The sequence below is a fragment of the Garra rufa genome, chromosome 18, assembly GCF_049309525.1.
Source record: "Garra rufa chromosome 18, GarRuf1.0, whole genome shotgun sequence".
Classification (NCBI taxonomy): Eukaryota; Metazoa; Chordata; class Actinopteri; order Cypriniformes; family Cyprinidae; genus Garra; species Garra rufa.
Window position 1 is genome coordinate 15815238 of NC_133378.1, and position 17471 is coordinate 15832708.

The following is a 17471-nucleotide window of genomic DNA, read 5'->3' on the forward strand; positions in this document are numbered from 1 at the left end:
ATAATTCTAAGGTACTAAGACAATTTTATTAAGCATAAAAGAAAGTAGGTTGCAATATGGATCTAATAGATATATTGATATATGGAAGATATCCTTTAATATGTTGTGATACAGAAATAAATAATACGACAAACTAAAAATATTTCTTTGATATGCTCTGTACTGACCACGTTTGACACTCAGTTTATCCTACTTAACTGTCCACAGTTTAGTTCTGCCCTAGGACTTATTGTTAAGAATGTATTCTGTTTCATTGTTTCTTTCTTAATCTCCTGAGTTCACTTCCTGAGCTGGAGTTCAGTTCCTGTTTCCTCTGTTACCTTACACAGATGGACAGATAGATTTGAGATCAATCTTTTCACACTGAGGACAACTGAGGGACTCATATGCAACTATTACAGACGGTTCAAACACTCACTGATGCTCCAGAAGGAAATACCATGCATTACCGGGGGGTGAAAACTTTTTGAATTTGAAGATCAAGGTCAATTTAACTTATTTTGGCTTCTGGGAAACATGTAACTATCTTCTGTAGCTTTTTTAGGGCAGTACTAAATGAACAAATGTGATATTTAGGCAAAATAAGAAAAATGTACACATCTCCATTTTTTTCTTCTGGAGCATCAGTGAGCGTTTAAACCTTATGTAATAGTTGCATATGAGTCCCTCAGTTGTCCTCAGTATGAAAAGATGGATCTCAAAATCATACAGTCATTGTTGGAAAGGGTTCAAATACACAAAAATGCTGGAAATTCAAATAATTTGTGGGACCCCTAAAGGATTTTTCTGAAGAACAGCGGGCAGTTTAACTGTTCATAAACAAGGGACTCATGAACAACTATCACTAAACAAAGAAACACAGCTGTGGATCATTCAGGTAACAACACAGTATTAAGAATCAAGGGGATGTAAGCTTTTAAACAGGGTCATTTTTATAAATTCAACTATTATTTTCTCTTGTGGACTATATGTAAACATCTCTTATGTGAAATATCTTAATCAGGTCAGTATTAAATAAACAATAACATGCATTTTGTATGATCCCTCTTATTTTGGTAAAATAATTAACATTTTGCACATTCTGAAAGGGGGGTGTAAACTTTTGACCTCAACTGTTTATATAGTTATTTCTGTCTTTTGCTGTAGTGTGTCATTAGGAAATATCAGTTCACATTTCCAAACATTAATTTTGCCATTAAGTGTAATAATCCAGTAAGATTTGTGTTTGCTCAAGGAGTCTGATAACAGCCAGTGCTTCCAGTGCTTTCTGGAACAATCTACCTAACACTGTTCGGGAGGCAGACACACTCTGTCAGTTTAAATCTATATTAAAGACACATCTCTTTAACCTGGCTTACACATAAAAACATTAACACATTCCTATAATTCAAATCCGTTAAAGGATTGTTAGGCTGCATATAGGTAAACCGGAACCGAAAACACTTACCATAACACATGATGCACTCGTTGCATCGTAAAAAGAATGGCATCTACGCTAATATTAGTCTGTTTCATTCTTATTCCGAGGTCACCGTAGCCACCAGACCCAGCCTGTATCCGGATCAGATGGTCACTGCAGTCCCCCGGATCCAGTCCGTACCCAGCTCAGATCATGGATCACCACCTGGAGATGACTTCCATAGCCCTGAATGTCAACCAGATGAGCTCCAGAGACGGATCATCACTAAAGACCTTGCCAACCTAGACGGCCATCGGCGCTACACCACAGGAACCTGATGAGTTCTCTACTGCTCCGGGTGTGTGTTCACGGTGTGTGTGTGTTCACTACTGTGTGTGTGCACTTGGATGGGTTAAATGCAGAGCACAAATTCCTTGTATGGGTCACCATACTTGGCCTCACTCACCCCCTTTCCTTTCCCCCTTTCAATCGGACATTGGTACAAACTGCTGGTTTCGTCTGGCCAGAGGAGAACTGGTCCCCCGACTGAGCCTGGTTTCTCCCAAGGTTTTTTTCTCCATTTCTGTCACCTGTGGAGTTTTGGTTCCTTGCCGCTGTCGCCTCTGGCTTGCTTAGTTGGGGACACTTTCCAGAGATATCGTATACTATTTGAACTGAACTGGATGATGATATCACTGAATTCATTGATGAACTGCCTTTAACTGAAAATTGATTATTTACAATAATGCGTTACTTACACACTATGGTGCTGTTTAAATACTGTGCAGTTGCTTTGACACAATCTGTATTGTTAAAATGTATAAATAAAGGTGACTTGACTTGACTTGACTCACACAGAGATCTGATATCATCATCATCCAGTCTGTCTGGAGTGACGAGAAGAAACAGAACAAACTCAGACTAAATCCAGAAGAACTGTGGCAACGTATTCAAGATGCTTCAAGAAACCTACACTGTAAAAAATTACTCTGGGGGGTATTAAATACAACCCATAAAAAATAGTTAGATTTTACTTAAGTATATTAGTCATCAAGTAAAATATATAATAATGGGTAAATTCTACCCTCACTACCTATTAGTTTACAGTAATAAATGCAACACGAAAGAATTAAGTAATATATACCGAAAAATATTCGGTATATATGTTACTGGTGTGCATGCGTCAACGTTCAGGAGGGAATCACGGGATACTCGTGTTCTGTGCCAATGGCGGGACAGTGATGTGTCGAAATACAGGTACGTTTTATTTAAAACATTCTGATATCATCATGAATGCAAATGTTGAAATGTTTGTTAGAAGTTAAGAGCAACAGAAATATTTTGTACTGGCACGATTCTGTGTTATGTTGTCGGCACCACAGCCGTCATGAAAGATTAACTGTTAAGATTTTGTGGTTGGTCAAACTAGCTTTGAAAACTGAGGACATTGTCCAAAAATGGCACCGGTAATTGTGAGTAAAAACATATATTTGTGATTCAAATATATTACCTGTCATTAGTTTTATGTATATGGCTAAAATGAGCAAACAGCTTTAACGAATCTGCAGCGCGCGTTTGGTTGAGCGAGTGAGAAAGAGAGAGTGGCTTAAATATGCGTCTTCGTATGTCAGCATGATCTGCTTCATTCGTGGTGCTAAGTTGTAAACAAAACTTACTGTACACTAACTATACTGTCCCTCAGTGAATAATGTGTTATGTACACTTGGTATTATAGCTCACCTTACAGGGAACGATAAGTCCCCAAGGCAAGCTAAGATAATGGTTAGCATGAATGTGCGGTTAGCGTGTGCTGTGGTGAAACCGACAAAAACAAAAGATAGAATTATGTAGGCTTAAAGGTTGTATCAGCGATTTCTAGCCTAAAACATAAAGTGTCAATTTCAGCTGACCTTTCTTCACGATCCGCTCGCTGCCTGCCCCATAAATTGTCTGTGAAAAAACCGCGTCTCTCTGGTCAGCCTAGGGTCCGAGATATGCCAAAAAAACAATCGGCGCTATCAACACACCACAGATAACCAAACACTGACTACGTTTACATGGACACCAGTAATCTAATTAATGACCTTATTCTGAATAAGACAATAATATGATTAAGCTGTTTACATGAGTTGCTTTTAGAATATTCCTTTCATGTTCCCGTTTTACATGTTATAGTGCATAGATCGATTAATGACACACATCATCACGTCCACACGCGACGCTATCAGTTCATCTTCCTTATAGACTTTTGGATGTTTGGGTTTTAATTTTACAAAAGCTTGAAGTGGCTCTGGACATATGCAACATTTTGTAGAATGTGTGAGTTAAAATTTGCCGTGGTCGCATTTGTGCGAGTGCATGCTGTGCTGCTCCAAAGCGTCTGATCCATACAGCGAGCGTTTCAGAGCCAGTCAGTTTTTAGGAGAAAAAAAAAAAAACACGCAAGCACCGTCACCGAAAGCCAGTTTAGTTTTACTTTTTTTGTTTGTTTTCATTTTGAAAACCCTGTTATCTTTGCCGTGTATCTCACATTACGCTTTGGAGGCTTTCTTTCATTTATTTTCTTTATTAATTATTTTGATTGCTCAGTGTTTGCGCGCCCTGTAATAAATTGTTTAGTCGGCATATAACAGCATGTGATGGAGTCCATGCCTCGTCTTATTAGTTTTTGTTAATAAATGCTATATAAGCTAGTTGTAATGTCTCAGCACTTTATCACGTCCTCCAAGCCACCAGGGGGCGCAGTGGTATTATACTATATACTATACTCCTCAACACTAGATGGCGGTAGAGACTCTTGCTCCTCAAGGCTCACCCGTAATCAGCCTTAATCACCACCACCTGTTCTCTGCTCTATTTAAGACTGCTTTGTACCCTGCTCTGTGTTCAGTCCTGAATCCTACCTCAGCGCTACCTTACCCAGTGATCCAGTTAAGTTGTCCTCTAGATCTTTGCCTGCTCTGTTCTATTTTGACTGTTTTGAGACCCTCGTGTCTATTTTATTTTGTCTGTGTTTTTGGAAGCTCGGCTCTCCTATTTTTGTTGTACTTTTTCAACCCTGGCTGTAGAGAGTTATTGCCTCTCCTTTTTTGTTGTCAATTTCTCTTCAGTAAAGACTGTCTTATTTTTGGAACTCATACTTTGTGGATTATTTTTGTTCCTCCTCTGCTCTTGGGCCACCAATCACTGACATAGCTCATTCAGTAAGAACTGCTGCTAGCAACACCGCAGACCCGGGTTCGATCCCCACTCAGACCATTACAGCAGGACTGAACCATGGAAGCTGGCCCAGCGGAGGAGGCTGCACCAGCCTCAAATGTGGATCGCATTCTTGCTGCACTCTCCGAACAAGCCACCGCTATTCAGCGGCATGACCAAGCTTTATCGGAGATCCTTTGCCTCTTGAATCCCCACTCTCAGACCACGATGGCCCAGGTCGCTACATCACAGTCCGCTCCCTTGCCAACACCTGAGCCCAAGTTGCCCCCTCCCCAGCGCTTTGATGGCAGTCCCGAGAACTGCAGGGGATTTATTACTCAGTGCACTCTGATCTTCCAACTACAACCCAGTTGTTTTCCAACTGACAGCAGTAAGGTGGCATATATAATCACACTCCTCACGGGTAAGGCCCTGGATTGGGCCTCAGCATTGTGGGATAAGGAGTCCCCTGTAACCTCCAATTTCCAGTGCTTCCTAGCTGAGATGAAGAGAGTGTTCCTCCATTCAACGGACAGTGGAGAGGCAGGACGCCGACTCCTAAGACTATCCCAGGGTTCCCGCAGTGCTGCTGAGTTTGCCATTGAGTTTCGTACTCTGGCCACCGAAAGTGGGTGGGACGAATCTGCACTGAGAGCGATTTTCCACAATGCATTGTCTTCTAAGCTTAAGGATGAACTGGCCTTCAGAGACTCCCCATCAGACCTTGAGTCCCTCATTGATCTAGCCATTCGGGTGGACCACCGCCTCAAAGAGCGGCAGACTGAGAGACAGCAGGAGACAGTCATGACCCTTCCTGACAATATTGTACATCCCACTCTTGATCCTGAGGAACCCATGCAACTAGGGGCTACTAGGATCTCGCTTTCTGAGAGAACCCGGCGAATGAAGGAGAGGTGCTGCCTTTATTGTGGAAAGCCAGGTCACTTCCGGGCAACCTGCCCAGAGTTGTCGGGAAAAGTCAGATCTCGTTCCGGTGTAGGGGCCCCGGGGCGAGAGTAGGTGTTATTCCCCGTCCCATTTCCTCTGGTCTGACCATCCAGGCAGTCATTTCCCTTAAACAACCCCACCAGGTGGAGATCTTCATTGATTCTGGTGCGGCAGGAAATTTTATGGACCTCAAGTGTGCTCAAGATCTTTCCCTTGATCTTCTATCCCTGCAAATCCCTCTCAAAATCGCAGCAGTAGACGGCAACCCGCTGGGCTTAGGCCAGATCCACCAATGCACCACAGCACTCCAAGTGAGAATTGGAGATCATCAAGAGTACCTCCAGTTTCACATCATTCATTCCCCCAAGATCCCCATAATCCTGGGACACCCTTGGTTAGTCGCCCATAACCCACTTATTGATTGGTCTAAAGGAGTTATATTGAGCTGGGGGTGTAATGGCTCCCGTTTTCACACCATGTCTGGCCAGTCAACCAAGTGTCTCACCCTTTGCCATTATTCTCTTCCCCTTGAGACTCAGACAGACCCCCCCAGGCACACTGAGGCCATCTCCATGGATTTTATGACTATTCCCAAGCCACAGATTGCTTCCAAGTCATCCAGGACTCTTCCCGAGTTATCCCGAGTTCCTCCCGAGTACGCTGACTTAGCTGAGGTCTTCAGTAAGACTCGAGCAGCATCACTGCCCCCTCACAGGCCCTATGATTGCCCCATTGATCTGTTACCTGGAACCTGCCCACCCCGTGGAAGGTTGTATTCCCTCTCTGGGCCTGAAAGAGTCGCTATGGAGAAGTATCTACAAGAATCCCTAGATAGTGGTTTTATCCGCCCCTCCACGTCACCAGCCGGGGCGGGATTCTTCTTCGTTGATAAGAAAGATGGCTCACTTAGGCCCTGCATTGACTATAGAGGTCTCAACAACATTACAATCAAAAATCGCTATCCTCTTCCCCTAATGACAACAGCCTTCGAGATCCTGCAAGGAGCTACCATCTTTACCAAGCTGGATCTCCGTAATGCGTACCATCTCGTCAGGATCAGGCAGGGGGATGAGTGGAAGACAGCGTTTAACACTCCCACTGGCCACTACGAGTACCAAGTTATGCCCTTTGGACTAGCCAACGCCCCAGCTGTCTTCCAGTCGTTTATTAATGATGTGCTTCGAGAGATGCTTAACATCTTTGTTTTTGTCTACTTGGATGACATACTCATCTTCTCTCATAACCACCAGGAACATGTGAAACATGTCCGGAGGGTGTTGGTAGAACTTCTCAAACACGGGCTATTCGTGAAGCTGGAGAAGAGTGAGTTTCATGTCTCCTCTGTTTCCTTTCTTGGATTCATTATTTCTAAGGATAGCCTGCAGATGGACCCCAGCAAGACTAGGGCAGTGCTGGATTGGCCTCAGCCTACCTCTATCAAAGAGGTGCAACGCTTCCTGGGGTTTGCAAATTTTTACAGGAGGTTTATTAGAAACTTCAGTTCTATTGCCGAACCACTAACTTCCCTGACCAAAAAGGCGAATACCCCCTTCACCTGGAACAATAAGGCCAGTACAGCCTTTAACACCCTCAAGCAAAGATTCACCTCAGCACCTATTCTCACCATACCAGATCCTGAGTTGCCTTTTATCCTAGAGGTGGATGCATCAGATATAGGGGTTGGAGCAGTCCTGTCTCAAAGAAGTAAGACAGACAACAAACTTCACCCATGTGCCTTCTATTCCCATAGACTTACGCCGACTCAGGCCAACTATGACATTGGAAACCGGGAACTACTGGCTATAAAGTTAGCTTTGGAGGAGTGGAGGCACTGGCTCGAGGGAGCGTCCCATCCCTTCCTCATTTGGACTGATCACCAGAACCTCACTTACATACAGAATGCCAAGAGACTGAACGCTAGACAAGCTAGATGGTCACTGTTCTTTAACCGGTTCAATTTCACACTCTCCTTCCGCCCAGGGTCCAAGAATGTCAAGCCAGACGCTCTCTCGAGACAGTTCGAACCTTCAGAGAAGATATTGTGCCCCGAACCCATCGTGCCTGGCTCCAGGATAGTGGCCCCAATATTGTGGGATCTGGAATCCTCAATCAGAAAGGCACAGCAACGTCACCCTGATCCAGGTAATGGACCGTCTGGGAGTTTATTTGTCCCTAACTCTGTACGTTCTAATGTCTTCCAGTGGGCTCACTCCTCCTCCCCCTTTGGGCACCCCGGTATTAACAGAACCTACAAACTGATTCGGAGAAAGTTCTGGTGGCCAACGATGCGGAAAGACGTGCAGGAGTTTGTTTCTAGTTGTTCCACCTGCGCACAGAGCAAAGAACCCAGAACTCGACCCCAGGGACTCCTTCACCCACTATCCATCCCGAGTCGCCCCTGGTCCCACATTTCTCTGGACTTTATTACTGGGTTGCCTCCGTCTCAGGGAAATACGGTAATCCTTGTGGTGGTGGACAGGTTCTCTAAGATGTGTCACCTTTTACCATTACCCAAGCTTCCCACTGCAAACCAGACAGCTGAACTGCTAATGAGACATGTTTTTAAGATGCATGGCTTTCCCCAGGATATCGTCTCTGATCGGGGTCCCCAGTTCTCATCCAGGTTCTGGAAGGCATTTGGGCGGCTCATTGGCTCGTCGATCAGTCTGTCCTCGGGCTACCACCCCCAGTCTAATGGACAGACAGAGAGGGTAAACCAGGAAGTAGAAAAGACGCTAAGGTGCCTGGCAAGAGACAATCATTCCAGCTGGACCTCCCATTTAGTCTGGGTAGAATTCGCTCACAATACTTTGCACCACTCTTCCATTAATATGTCTCCCTTTGAATGTGTCTATGGCTTTCCCCCTCCCCTGTTTCCTGGACAGGAACCACATGTGGAAGTGCCAGCCGCCATCCGGTTTATTCACCGCTGCCGGCGTTCTTGGCAGAAAGCCCGTGTTTCCCTGAGGAGGGCTGTCCACAATCAGCAGAAACAGGCCAACAGGTTTCGCAGGGCAGGACCCTCTCTCCGAACTGGCCAAAGAGTATGGCTCTCGACCCGGAATCTTCCTTTACGGGTAGAATCACGTAAGCTGGCTCCACGCTATGTTGGCCCTTTTAAGATTATTAAGAAGATCAATCCTGTATCCTACCGGCTCCTACTACCCAGGGCCCTGAAAATACATCCTACCTTTCATGTTTCTCAACTAAAGCCTGTTCTTTGCTCCACCCTGCATCCCAATAGAGCACCCACACCTGCTTTACGCATTGTTGATGGCCATCCTGTCTTCACTGTCCGCAGACTACTTAAGTGTCGCCAGGTACGAGGAAGGACACAGTACTTGGTCGACTGGGAGGGGTTTGGTCCGGAGGAGCGCACCTGGGTCACCGCTAAAGACATTTTAGACCCTTCCCTCATCAAAGAATTCCACCAGGCACAGAGGGAGCACCTAGGGAACGTCAGGAGACGCTCTTAGAGGAGGGGCTCCTGTAATGTCTCAGCACTTTATCACGTCCTCCAAGCCACCAGGGGGCGCAGTGGTATTATACTATATACTATACTCCTCAACACTAGATGGCGGTAGAGACTCTTGCTCCTCAAGGCTCACCCGTAATCAGCCTTAATCACCACCACCTGTTCTCTGCTCTATTTAAGACTGCTTTGTACCCTGCTCTGTGTTCAGTCCTGAATCCTACCTCAGCGCTACCTTACCCAGTGATCCAGTTAAGTTGTCCTCTAGATCTTTGCCTGCTCTGTTCTATTTTGACTGTTTTGAGACCCTCGTGTCTATTTTATTTTGTCTGTGTTTTTGGAAGCTCGGCTCTCCTATTTTTGTTGTACTTTTTCAACCCTGGCTGTAGAGAGTTATTGCCTCTCCTTTTTTGTTGTCAATTTCTCTTCAGTAAAGACTGTCTTATTTTTGGAACTCATACTTTGTGGATTATTTTTGTTCCTCCTCTGCTCTTGGGCCACCAATCACTGACATAGCTCATTCAGTAAGAACTGCTGCTAGCAACACCGCAGACCCGGGTTCGATCCCCACTCAGACCATTACAGCAGTTTTAATTTATTTTTGTTATGCTGTTTAATTAAAAATAACAAATCCATCTTTTAAGAATTTGTTTTAATCTTAAAATTGATAGGTGTAGCCTTATATATGCAAGCAAAACCAAGATCATGAATTCGAAAGTAAAAGTAAAAAGCATCCTAAGACATTCCAATAGCGGAAATCCCGTTCACAAAATTAAAATAAATACTTACAAATAATACTAATGAAAAAGGGGGTTGAATGTTAAAAACGTTTCCATAAAAGTAAAAATTATGATAAACTAGGCTATTTATCAGCAATGAGCATTGATTAAGCCCATGTTGTAGCAAAAAATAAATAAATAAAAATGAAACCAAAGCGCGACCAACTGAGAGCGTTATGCCGCGTTCCAGCCGTTACCCGTGTTTTTCCAAACTTCTACCCGTGAAAGTGCACTGGAACGGCACTCAAACCCGTGAATTCCCACCGTGAACTCGTACTAGATCGACGACGTACTCCCAGTTCCGAGTTCTGACGTGACATAGCCCGTGAAACAACAATAGAGCCTCTAGGGGTGCGGTTTTTAGTGGCACACGGTGGAAAAATAGAGTTTAGGACAATATAACGTTGCAATCAAATTATTAATACTATAAAAATAATAAATGCTTGGCGTGACTTGCCTGGAACGCTACAAAGTCCTGAGTCGTGGTTTGAACACGTGATTTACGAGCTCAAAAACCTGCCTGGAACGCAGCATTAGTGTGTATCCTGTCACAAAATGGGGCGAAAAGTCCTACACAAGGGGAATAGTCTGATTAAGGTGTGTACATGTCTTCCATAATGCGACTAAAATAGGAATACTCCACCTGTCTTAATTCGATTTGTGTTTACTCAGATTATGACTTTAGTCGGATTAAATTAATCAAAAATATCAGTTTACATGGTTGCTTCTTAATCAGAGTATTGACTTAATCGCGTTAAAATCGGAATATTGTTGTCCATGTAAACGTACTCACTGTTCCAACCAATCAGCGTCAGGGGTTTGGTGTTGTGGACTTTCCTACTGGTGCTGGGACGTGAGGGAGGCGGAACGAAAGGCCACAACACCAAACCCCTGACGCTGATTGGTTGGAACACTGTTTGTTTATGTGTGGAAAGGTTGGTAGTGCCGATTGTTTTTTTTGGCATATCTCGGACCCTAGGCTGACCAGAGAGACGCGGTTTTTTCACAGACAATTTATGGGGCAGGCAGCGAGCGGATCGTGATGAAAGGTCAGCCGAATTTGACACTTTATGTTTTAGGCTAGAAATCGCTGATACAACCTTTAATGCATTTTATATTCATTATGTGATCTTATGTTATCTTGAGTTTTATATATTTTGTCAATTCACTTTGAGTTATGTGTTAGAGTGATCTTGAGGTTGCAGACACATTGCAATATGAACTTTTTGAAAACTAAATTCTAACAACTAAATTCCATCTCTTTATAGTTCCAAAGTATTATGGAAAAAGGACAGTGTATGTTGCCTCATTGAGTATCCTGGGGAAGACCAAGAAGAGCTCTTTCAAGATCGTCAGGTATGTTATTGATCAGACAGATACACAAAATGTTGCCCAGATGCCATTGTTTTATTTCTAATATCAATTACTGTGATTTATCTGATCAACCAGTCCAGTTTAAAACACTCACTATATGTTTGTTTTGTTTGGCAGTACATTTTAGCGATAATTCACCCAAAAGTGAAAATTTACTTGATGTCATGTTGTTCCAAACCCATAATATTTTAGTTAGTCTTTAGTACACAAATTAATATATATTTTTGAATGAATACTGACTGATTTCTGTCCATCAAATGAAAGTCTACTCATCCAAATCTCTTCATGCTTCAAGAAGTTCATGAAAAGATCATTAAAAATAAGTACTTTGAGCAGATTAAGATTAATCCAAGTCTTCTGAAGAAGCACAATAGTTTTAAGTGATACACAGATTTAATTTAGGCTTTTATTTATACATTTACATTCATCAGCCAACATATAAATAAGCTCAGCCCTACTTGCTTGATGCATGAGAACAAACCTCATTGGTTCTCACTCGTCAGGTAAACAAGTTTGAGCTTCCATTTACGAAAACAAAGCCTATAATTACATCATATCAATATATGAAGTTCATATAAATTCATCAGGCCTCTTTATGAGACTTGGATTAAACCACTCAACTCACATAGATTTATTTTACAATCTCTTTATGAACTTTTTAAAGTCTCAGTTATGGGTGAATAGAATTTCAGTGTAGGGACAGAAATCTCAGATTTTATTTATTATATGTAAATATAATAATATAGAAATATGTAACTATTGCCATTTGTGTTTTGAAGATGAACAAAAGTCTTATAATTTGCAAAACAACATAAGGGGGAGTTCAATTTTCTTTACGAATTACATGTGAGAATAAATTATCCTTGACAATAAATTTTGGGGGATTAATCCAGTTTTTTGTATTGGAGCATATCATGGCCCACTTTTATAAAAAAGACACCTCAACAAAACATTAGAATGGCATCATGCTAGCAATGTAGAATCACAAAGAAAACAATTTTACTGGAACATGTTAATATGCTTAAACAAATGTTAAAAATAAATAAATTATATGCTTCTTGTTTTTTCTTTCTAACAGGAGGATGAACTTGAGGCCCACACAAATCAAATGATGAAGATGCTGATGATGCATGATTCAGGAGGACCCAGCCTCTCATTTTTCAAGTGTTGTAGCCTTTGTTTTAACAAATGACGTCAAGTCAGTTTTTATATAGTTTGAAATGACAAAACGTGGGACAGCATTTAAGATTATTGTTTTTAGCACATATTCTGACATGCGTGAAGACATTATTATTAATTTTTTTTAATGGGAAGCGTTTAAGAGGTTTTATGTAACATCAGTGATAGAAAGTTGTATTTCACTTAAATTGATTGTAAGAGGATTCTTTTGAACATGCATTAATACATTTGTTTAAAGAAGAAATGTTTGTTATTTGGTTAATAAAAAGTAAAATGCAATGTCCTGAGTCTGACCATTTTTTTTAGGTAACTTCAACCTTTCCGGAATAAATAATGTGTAATTATTTATATTGGCTAATTATTATAAATAACAATTTAGTAGATGAACTGTTGCCTACTAAAATAGAGTTAATATTACTCAATCTTTATAGCTAATTAGTATTCAAAAATATTACTTAGACTTTACCTACTTTTTTTTAGTTAGTCGTAGCTGTTAAATGTAGGTATTTTTTACTCAAATATATAGTATAGAATCTACCCAATCAAACTGAGTGCAAATTGTTACCTCAATTTTATTGAGTAGATTCTATAGGTTATTTTTTTACAGTGTAGTGCCTGTAAAAATACTGTAAAATGAGGATGCAGTATAGGCTGTAAATTGCGATTCGTTGTCAGTTTCATTTTTTTACCAACTTTTTCCACATTTGACATTATTTCTAGTGAGATATTTGTACTGTAGTAGTTGCTTAGCTCTCTCTGTTTTGTCATAGATCATTAAAATATTATGCTCCCTCAAAAGTCTGTACGAAATCAGTTTTGGGAGGAACCTTTGTGGAAAACAAGCCAGCTGCCTAAGCCTTCGAATGCATAAAGTATGTTTTCATTTTTTCATTTGGCTACTGATTATGTTCCTCACCTGTCTCTTGTTTAGTTCCTCATTTACCTGCGTATATATTACCCTGTGTTTGAGTTTGTTGGTTATTGTTGATGTTATTTGTCTTAGTTCAATGCAAGCTCTTACACTACCTTTTGTTTCTCCTGTGCTTTTGAGGATGTTTTCATTTTATTTGACCAAACTGCTGCAAAAAGGATCTTTGTCTCTGTTCCTCATCATCCTTGCTGCACCGTATAGTGTCATGTTTCGAATAGCACCCTCAGCCCCTAACATTTTGTATGTCTGCTGTATCTGACACACCTATTTCAGGTTGTGTACTCTTAGTTTCATTGGTTTGTTTGAGTTCTTGATGACACTGGGTGGTCATAAGTGGAACTTCCACAAATGATGCACAATCCTAACAGAATACTAAAGGAAATACTTGACAAACTTTCACACAACCCACTTTTATTAATGAAAAATTATAATCTTCTTAGAAAACATTTTGATAATGCGAAATATATATTTTTCAAGCTATTTCACACACATCAAACTTTTTATAAAAATGTGTAGCTTCGTTCCTGTTATAATACAGTAAATAAAATCAGGAGATGACTCGGATACTGAGATGAGAAGGTAGTGAACAGTACTTGCCATTAGAAACCCGTAGCAGCTTAGTAGTGTCATAACATTCGCTTTCCTTTTTTTTTTTTTTGCTTGTTTGTTACTTCATTTAACAAATCGTCAAAAATGTATAATAATGCAGTTGAACATTCTTCATATAAGTTAACAAAACTCAAGTTAAATCGATATAAAGGCTTAAAACAAAGAAATAGAAGACAAAATGCCCTGTTGAGGGAACAAAAATATTGCCAATTTGTACAACCTCAGGCCTTGGGGTTTCTCTGTATGGTTACGACTACTGACCGTCACCCCGCAGTCTTGCGGGGTCCGTTTTGCTCATGCAGTCTTTAAGACCGTCCTTCAGTTGGACAAGCTGCTCAGAATGGCTCGTTAGCGTCCCGTTGACCTGCGCCAGGAAGCTGTCCGAATGTCTTTCTAGCTCACTGCGGATTCTCTCGAGGTCATCGGCCAGCTCTCCTAGGCTTCCACACTGTCCTTCAACTTGGGTGATTCGACTTTCCACCCCTATCACCTCCTGTTGCATTCCCTGCGTTGTGGTGCGACAACCCTGCAGTTCTCCGGCTAACTTCCTCCGCAATCCCTGGAGCTCCGCCTTCAGCTGGATCAGCCTCCGCTCCCCGGCTCCAAGCATAGATGCTTGTCGTTCCACCAGATCCGAGATGCCCTGCACCTGCGTGACCAGTCGGTTTTCCCGTTCCTGCCAGGTGGTATTCGCCTGGCCGACTTCTCGAGCAAACAGGCTGACCGAATCACGTAGCCCCTTCAAGGTACGGTTGACAGAGTTGACGTTAATCTTCAGGAGTGTGATTTCCCCCTGGATGGAGCCCTCTAGGTCCTCCTGGGATAGCTGTGTTAGGATACCCTGCAAGGTGCTGTTGAGATAGTCCAGTTTTCTTGAATGAACATCCAGGCGGTCAAGCATCTTCTTTTCTGTTTCCTTACAGTCCTCTACGTCAGTTTGGATGAGGGCCGTCTCTGGGCTAGAGGCAGGGGAGCATGCAGAGGTGCAGAGGAGCTCAAGAATGGACATCTGCTTCAGCATTCCATCTAAGTCAGCCTCCACTCTCCTCCGGATGCTGTCGATCTCCGTCTCTAGTGCCGGCACCACTTGCCCCTCAAGCAGCGCCGGTGCCGTGGCATTGCTCAATTCCTCAACTGCTACAAACAAACGTCGCTCCAATGTCTTTAGCTTGTCGTCCAACAAAGTCTTAAACCCATCCAGGGAGCTGAACCCAGGCCCTAGCCCATCTTGGTGTCCATGTTCAGAGGCATTCATTCTGCCCTCCATGTCCACCAGCCGGGTCTCCAGTAGGGTCTCGATGTGGAGTGTCTGGTCAGTCAGGTCCACCTGTAGCTGCCTCTGGGACTCAGTCAGGCCCGTAATTGAGTCCTCCAGCTGGAACATCCTCTGGGTGAGGCTGTTTATCTCGCCGCAGCAGCTCTCGGTCACTGTCAGACCCTGTATCTGTGCCTGTAGTTCACCTAGCTCTTTCCTCAAGCCTGTCTCACGGCCGTCCAGCGAGAGTTGGATCTGTTCTTGACCTGTTAGGTGCTCTTTGTGACATTGCTGTTGAACCTATTGACAGGACACAGGAAACATTATTTTAAGAACTGGAAGGATTAGGTGAATCAACTGTATCATAGATAATGATGCACTCTCTCAACGTTTTGGTATATTTTGCTTAATTCCAATGTGAAATGAAAGAGTTATTTAGCGATTCATTTAGAATGAATAAATCCCAATTTAATATAACATAATCTACTTACGATTGAGGTCAAAAGTTTACATACACCTTGCAGAATCTGCAAAATGTTAACTATTTTACCAAAATCAGAGATATCATACAAAATGCATGTTATTTTTCATTTGGTACTGACCTGAAAAGGTATTTTACATAAAATATTTTTACATATAGTCCACAAAAGAAAATAATAGTTCAGTTAATAAAAATGACCCCATTTAAAAGTTTACATACACCTTGGTGCCTAATACTGTTTTGGTAATGGCATGATCCACAGCTGTGTTTTTTTTTTCTTTGTTTAGTGATAGTTGTTCATGAGTCCCTTGTTTGTCCTGAACAGTTAAACTGCCTGCTGTTCTTTAACAAAAATCCTTCAGGTCCCACAAATTCTTTGGTTTTTCAGCATTTTTGTGTATTTGAACCCTTTCCAACAATGACTGTATGATTTTGAGATCCATCTTTTCACACTGAGGACAACTGAGGGACAATATTCAACTATTACAGAAGGTTCAAACACTCACTGATGCTACAGTAGGAAACAAAATGCATCAAGAGCCGGGGAGGGGGTGAAAACTTTTTGAATTTGAATATCAGGGTAAATTTTACTTATTTTGTCTTCTAGGAAACATGAAAGTATTTTATGTAGCTTCTGAAGGGCAGTACTAAATAAAACAAATATGATATTTAGGCAAAATAAGAAAAATGCACACATCTTCATTCTGTTCAAAAGTTTACACCCCTCTCTTTTAATGCATTGTTTTTCCTACTGAAGTGATCAGTGAGCTTTTGAACCTCCTGTAATAGTTGCATATGAGTCCCTCAATTTGTCCTCAGAGTGAAAAACTGTCAATGTTGGAAAGGGTTCAAATACACAAAAATGCTAAAATACCAAAGAATTTGTAGGACCTGAAGAAATTTTCTAAACAACAGCGGGCAGTTTAATCACCAACTATCACTAAACAAGTAAAACACAACTGTGGCTCATTTGAACAGGGTCATCTTTTTAATTTCAACTATTATTTTCTCTTGTGGACTATATGTAGCCTAAACCTCTTACATGAAATATCTTGTTCAGATCAGTACTAAATAAAAAATAACATGAATTTTGAATCTATATTTATTAATCTATGATTATTTTAATCTGAGTCATAATGCACAATGGTCTGACTAGTTCTTGGCATGAAGTTTAGTGAACGGCGAACAACTCACCTGACCGATTCTCTCATCACAGTGGCTCTCCAGACCCGTCAGTCTCCTCTCAAAGCCATCTAGGACCTCCGTCCTCATCCCTGCCAATCTGGAGTCCATTAGTTCCTCTAGATGTCGCTGATCTCCAGGGATGGGTTTCCCTGTAGCAGTGTCTATCAGCTTCTTCAGCTGGCCATCGTGTCCCATCACCATCCCATGGATCTCATCCAGCATGTTGCTCTTGGCCTTCAGCTCATCTTTGACCTCCATCACCCTTCCCACCAACTCTCCAAAACCAGGGAGGGTCTCTTCGCCATCTAAGCCATTTGGTGTGCCCTCTGGGATCAGCCCGAAGCCCACAGAAGTATCCAACAGCCGTGGGTTGCCACCGAGCAAAGTGGTCAGCATTTTTTTGGTGTCCTCACGAAGAGAAACCCGCAGACGTCCCTCCATGCCAGTCACCAAGCCGTTCAAGGTTTCCAGATCTTGAGAGAGTTTACGAAGGTTTTCTTCAATGCGGTCCAAACGTTCACCAGAGACTCCCGCCTTCGGACCTTAGTAGAAGTTCCATCAGAGAATCATGAATATGTGAATGTGTTACATTGTCATTGAGATTTTTTTTTTTTAATTGTCAACATTTATACTTTACCCTAGTGTTAATATTAATGGTAGT

The 17471-nt window shown here is 41.9% G+C and overlaps 1 protein-coding gene across 1 annotated transcript in view; it reads right to left on the reverse strand.

The window, feature by feature from the left end:
- Positions 1 to 13674: 13674 nt before the first annotated feature.
- Positions 13675 to 17471, reverse strand: part of emilin3b (elastin microfibril interfacer 3b) — a 36503-nt gene continuing 32706 nt past the window's right edge. Inside the window, exons 4-5 of the mRNA XM_073823364.1 lie at positions 16820 to 17352; positions 13675 to 15444 (exon numbers count right to left, since the gene is read on the reverse strand). Coding sequence (XP_073679465.1) covers positions 14143 to 15444; positions 16820 to 17352 — 1835 coding nt within the window. The 3' untranslated portion in view covers positions 13675 to 14142. The remainder of the gene's footprint in view (positions 15445 to 16819; positions 17353 to 17471) is intronic.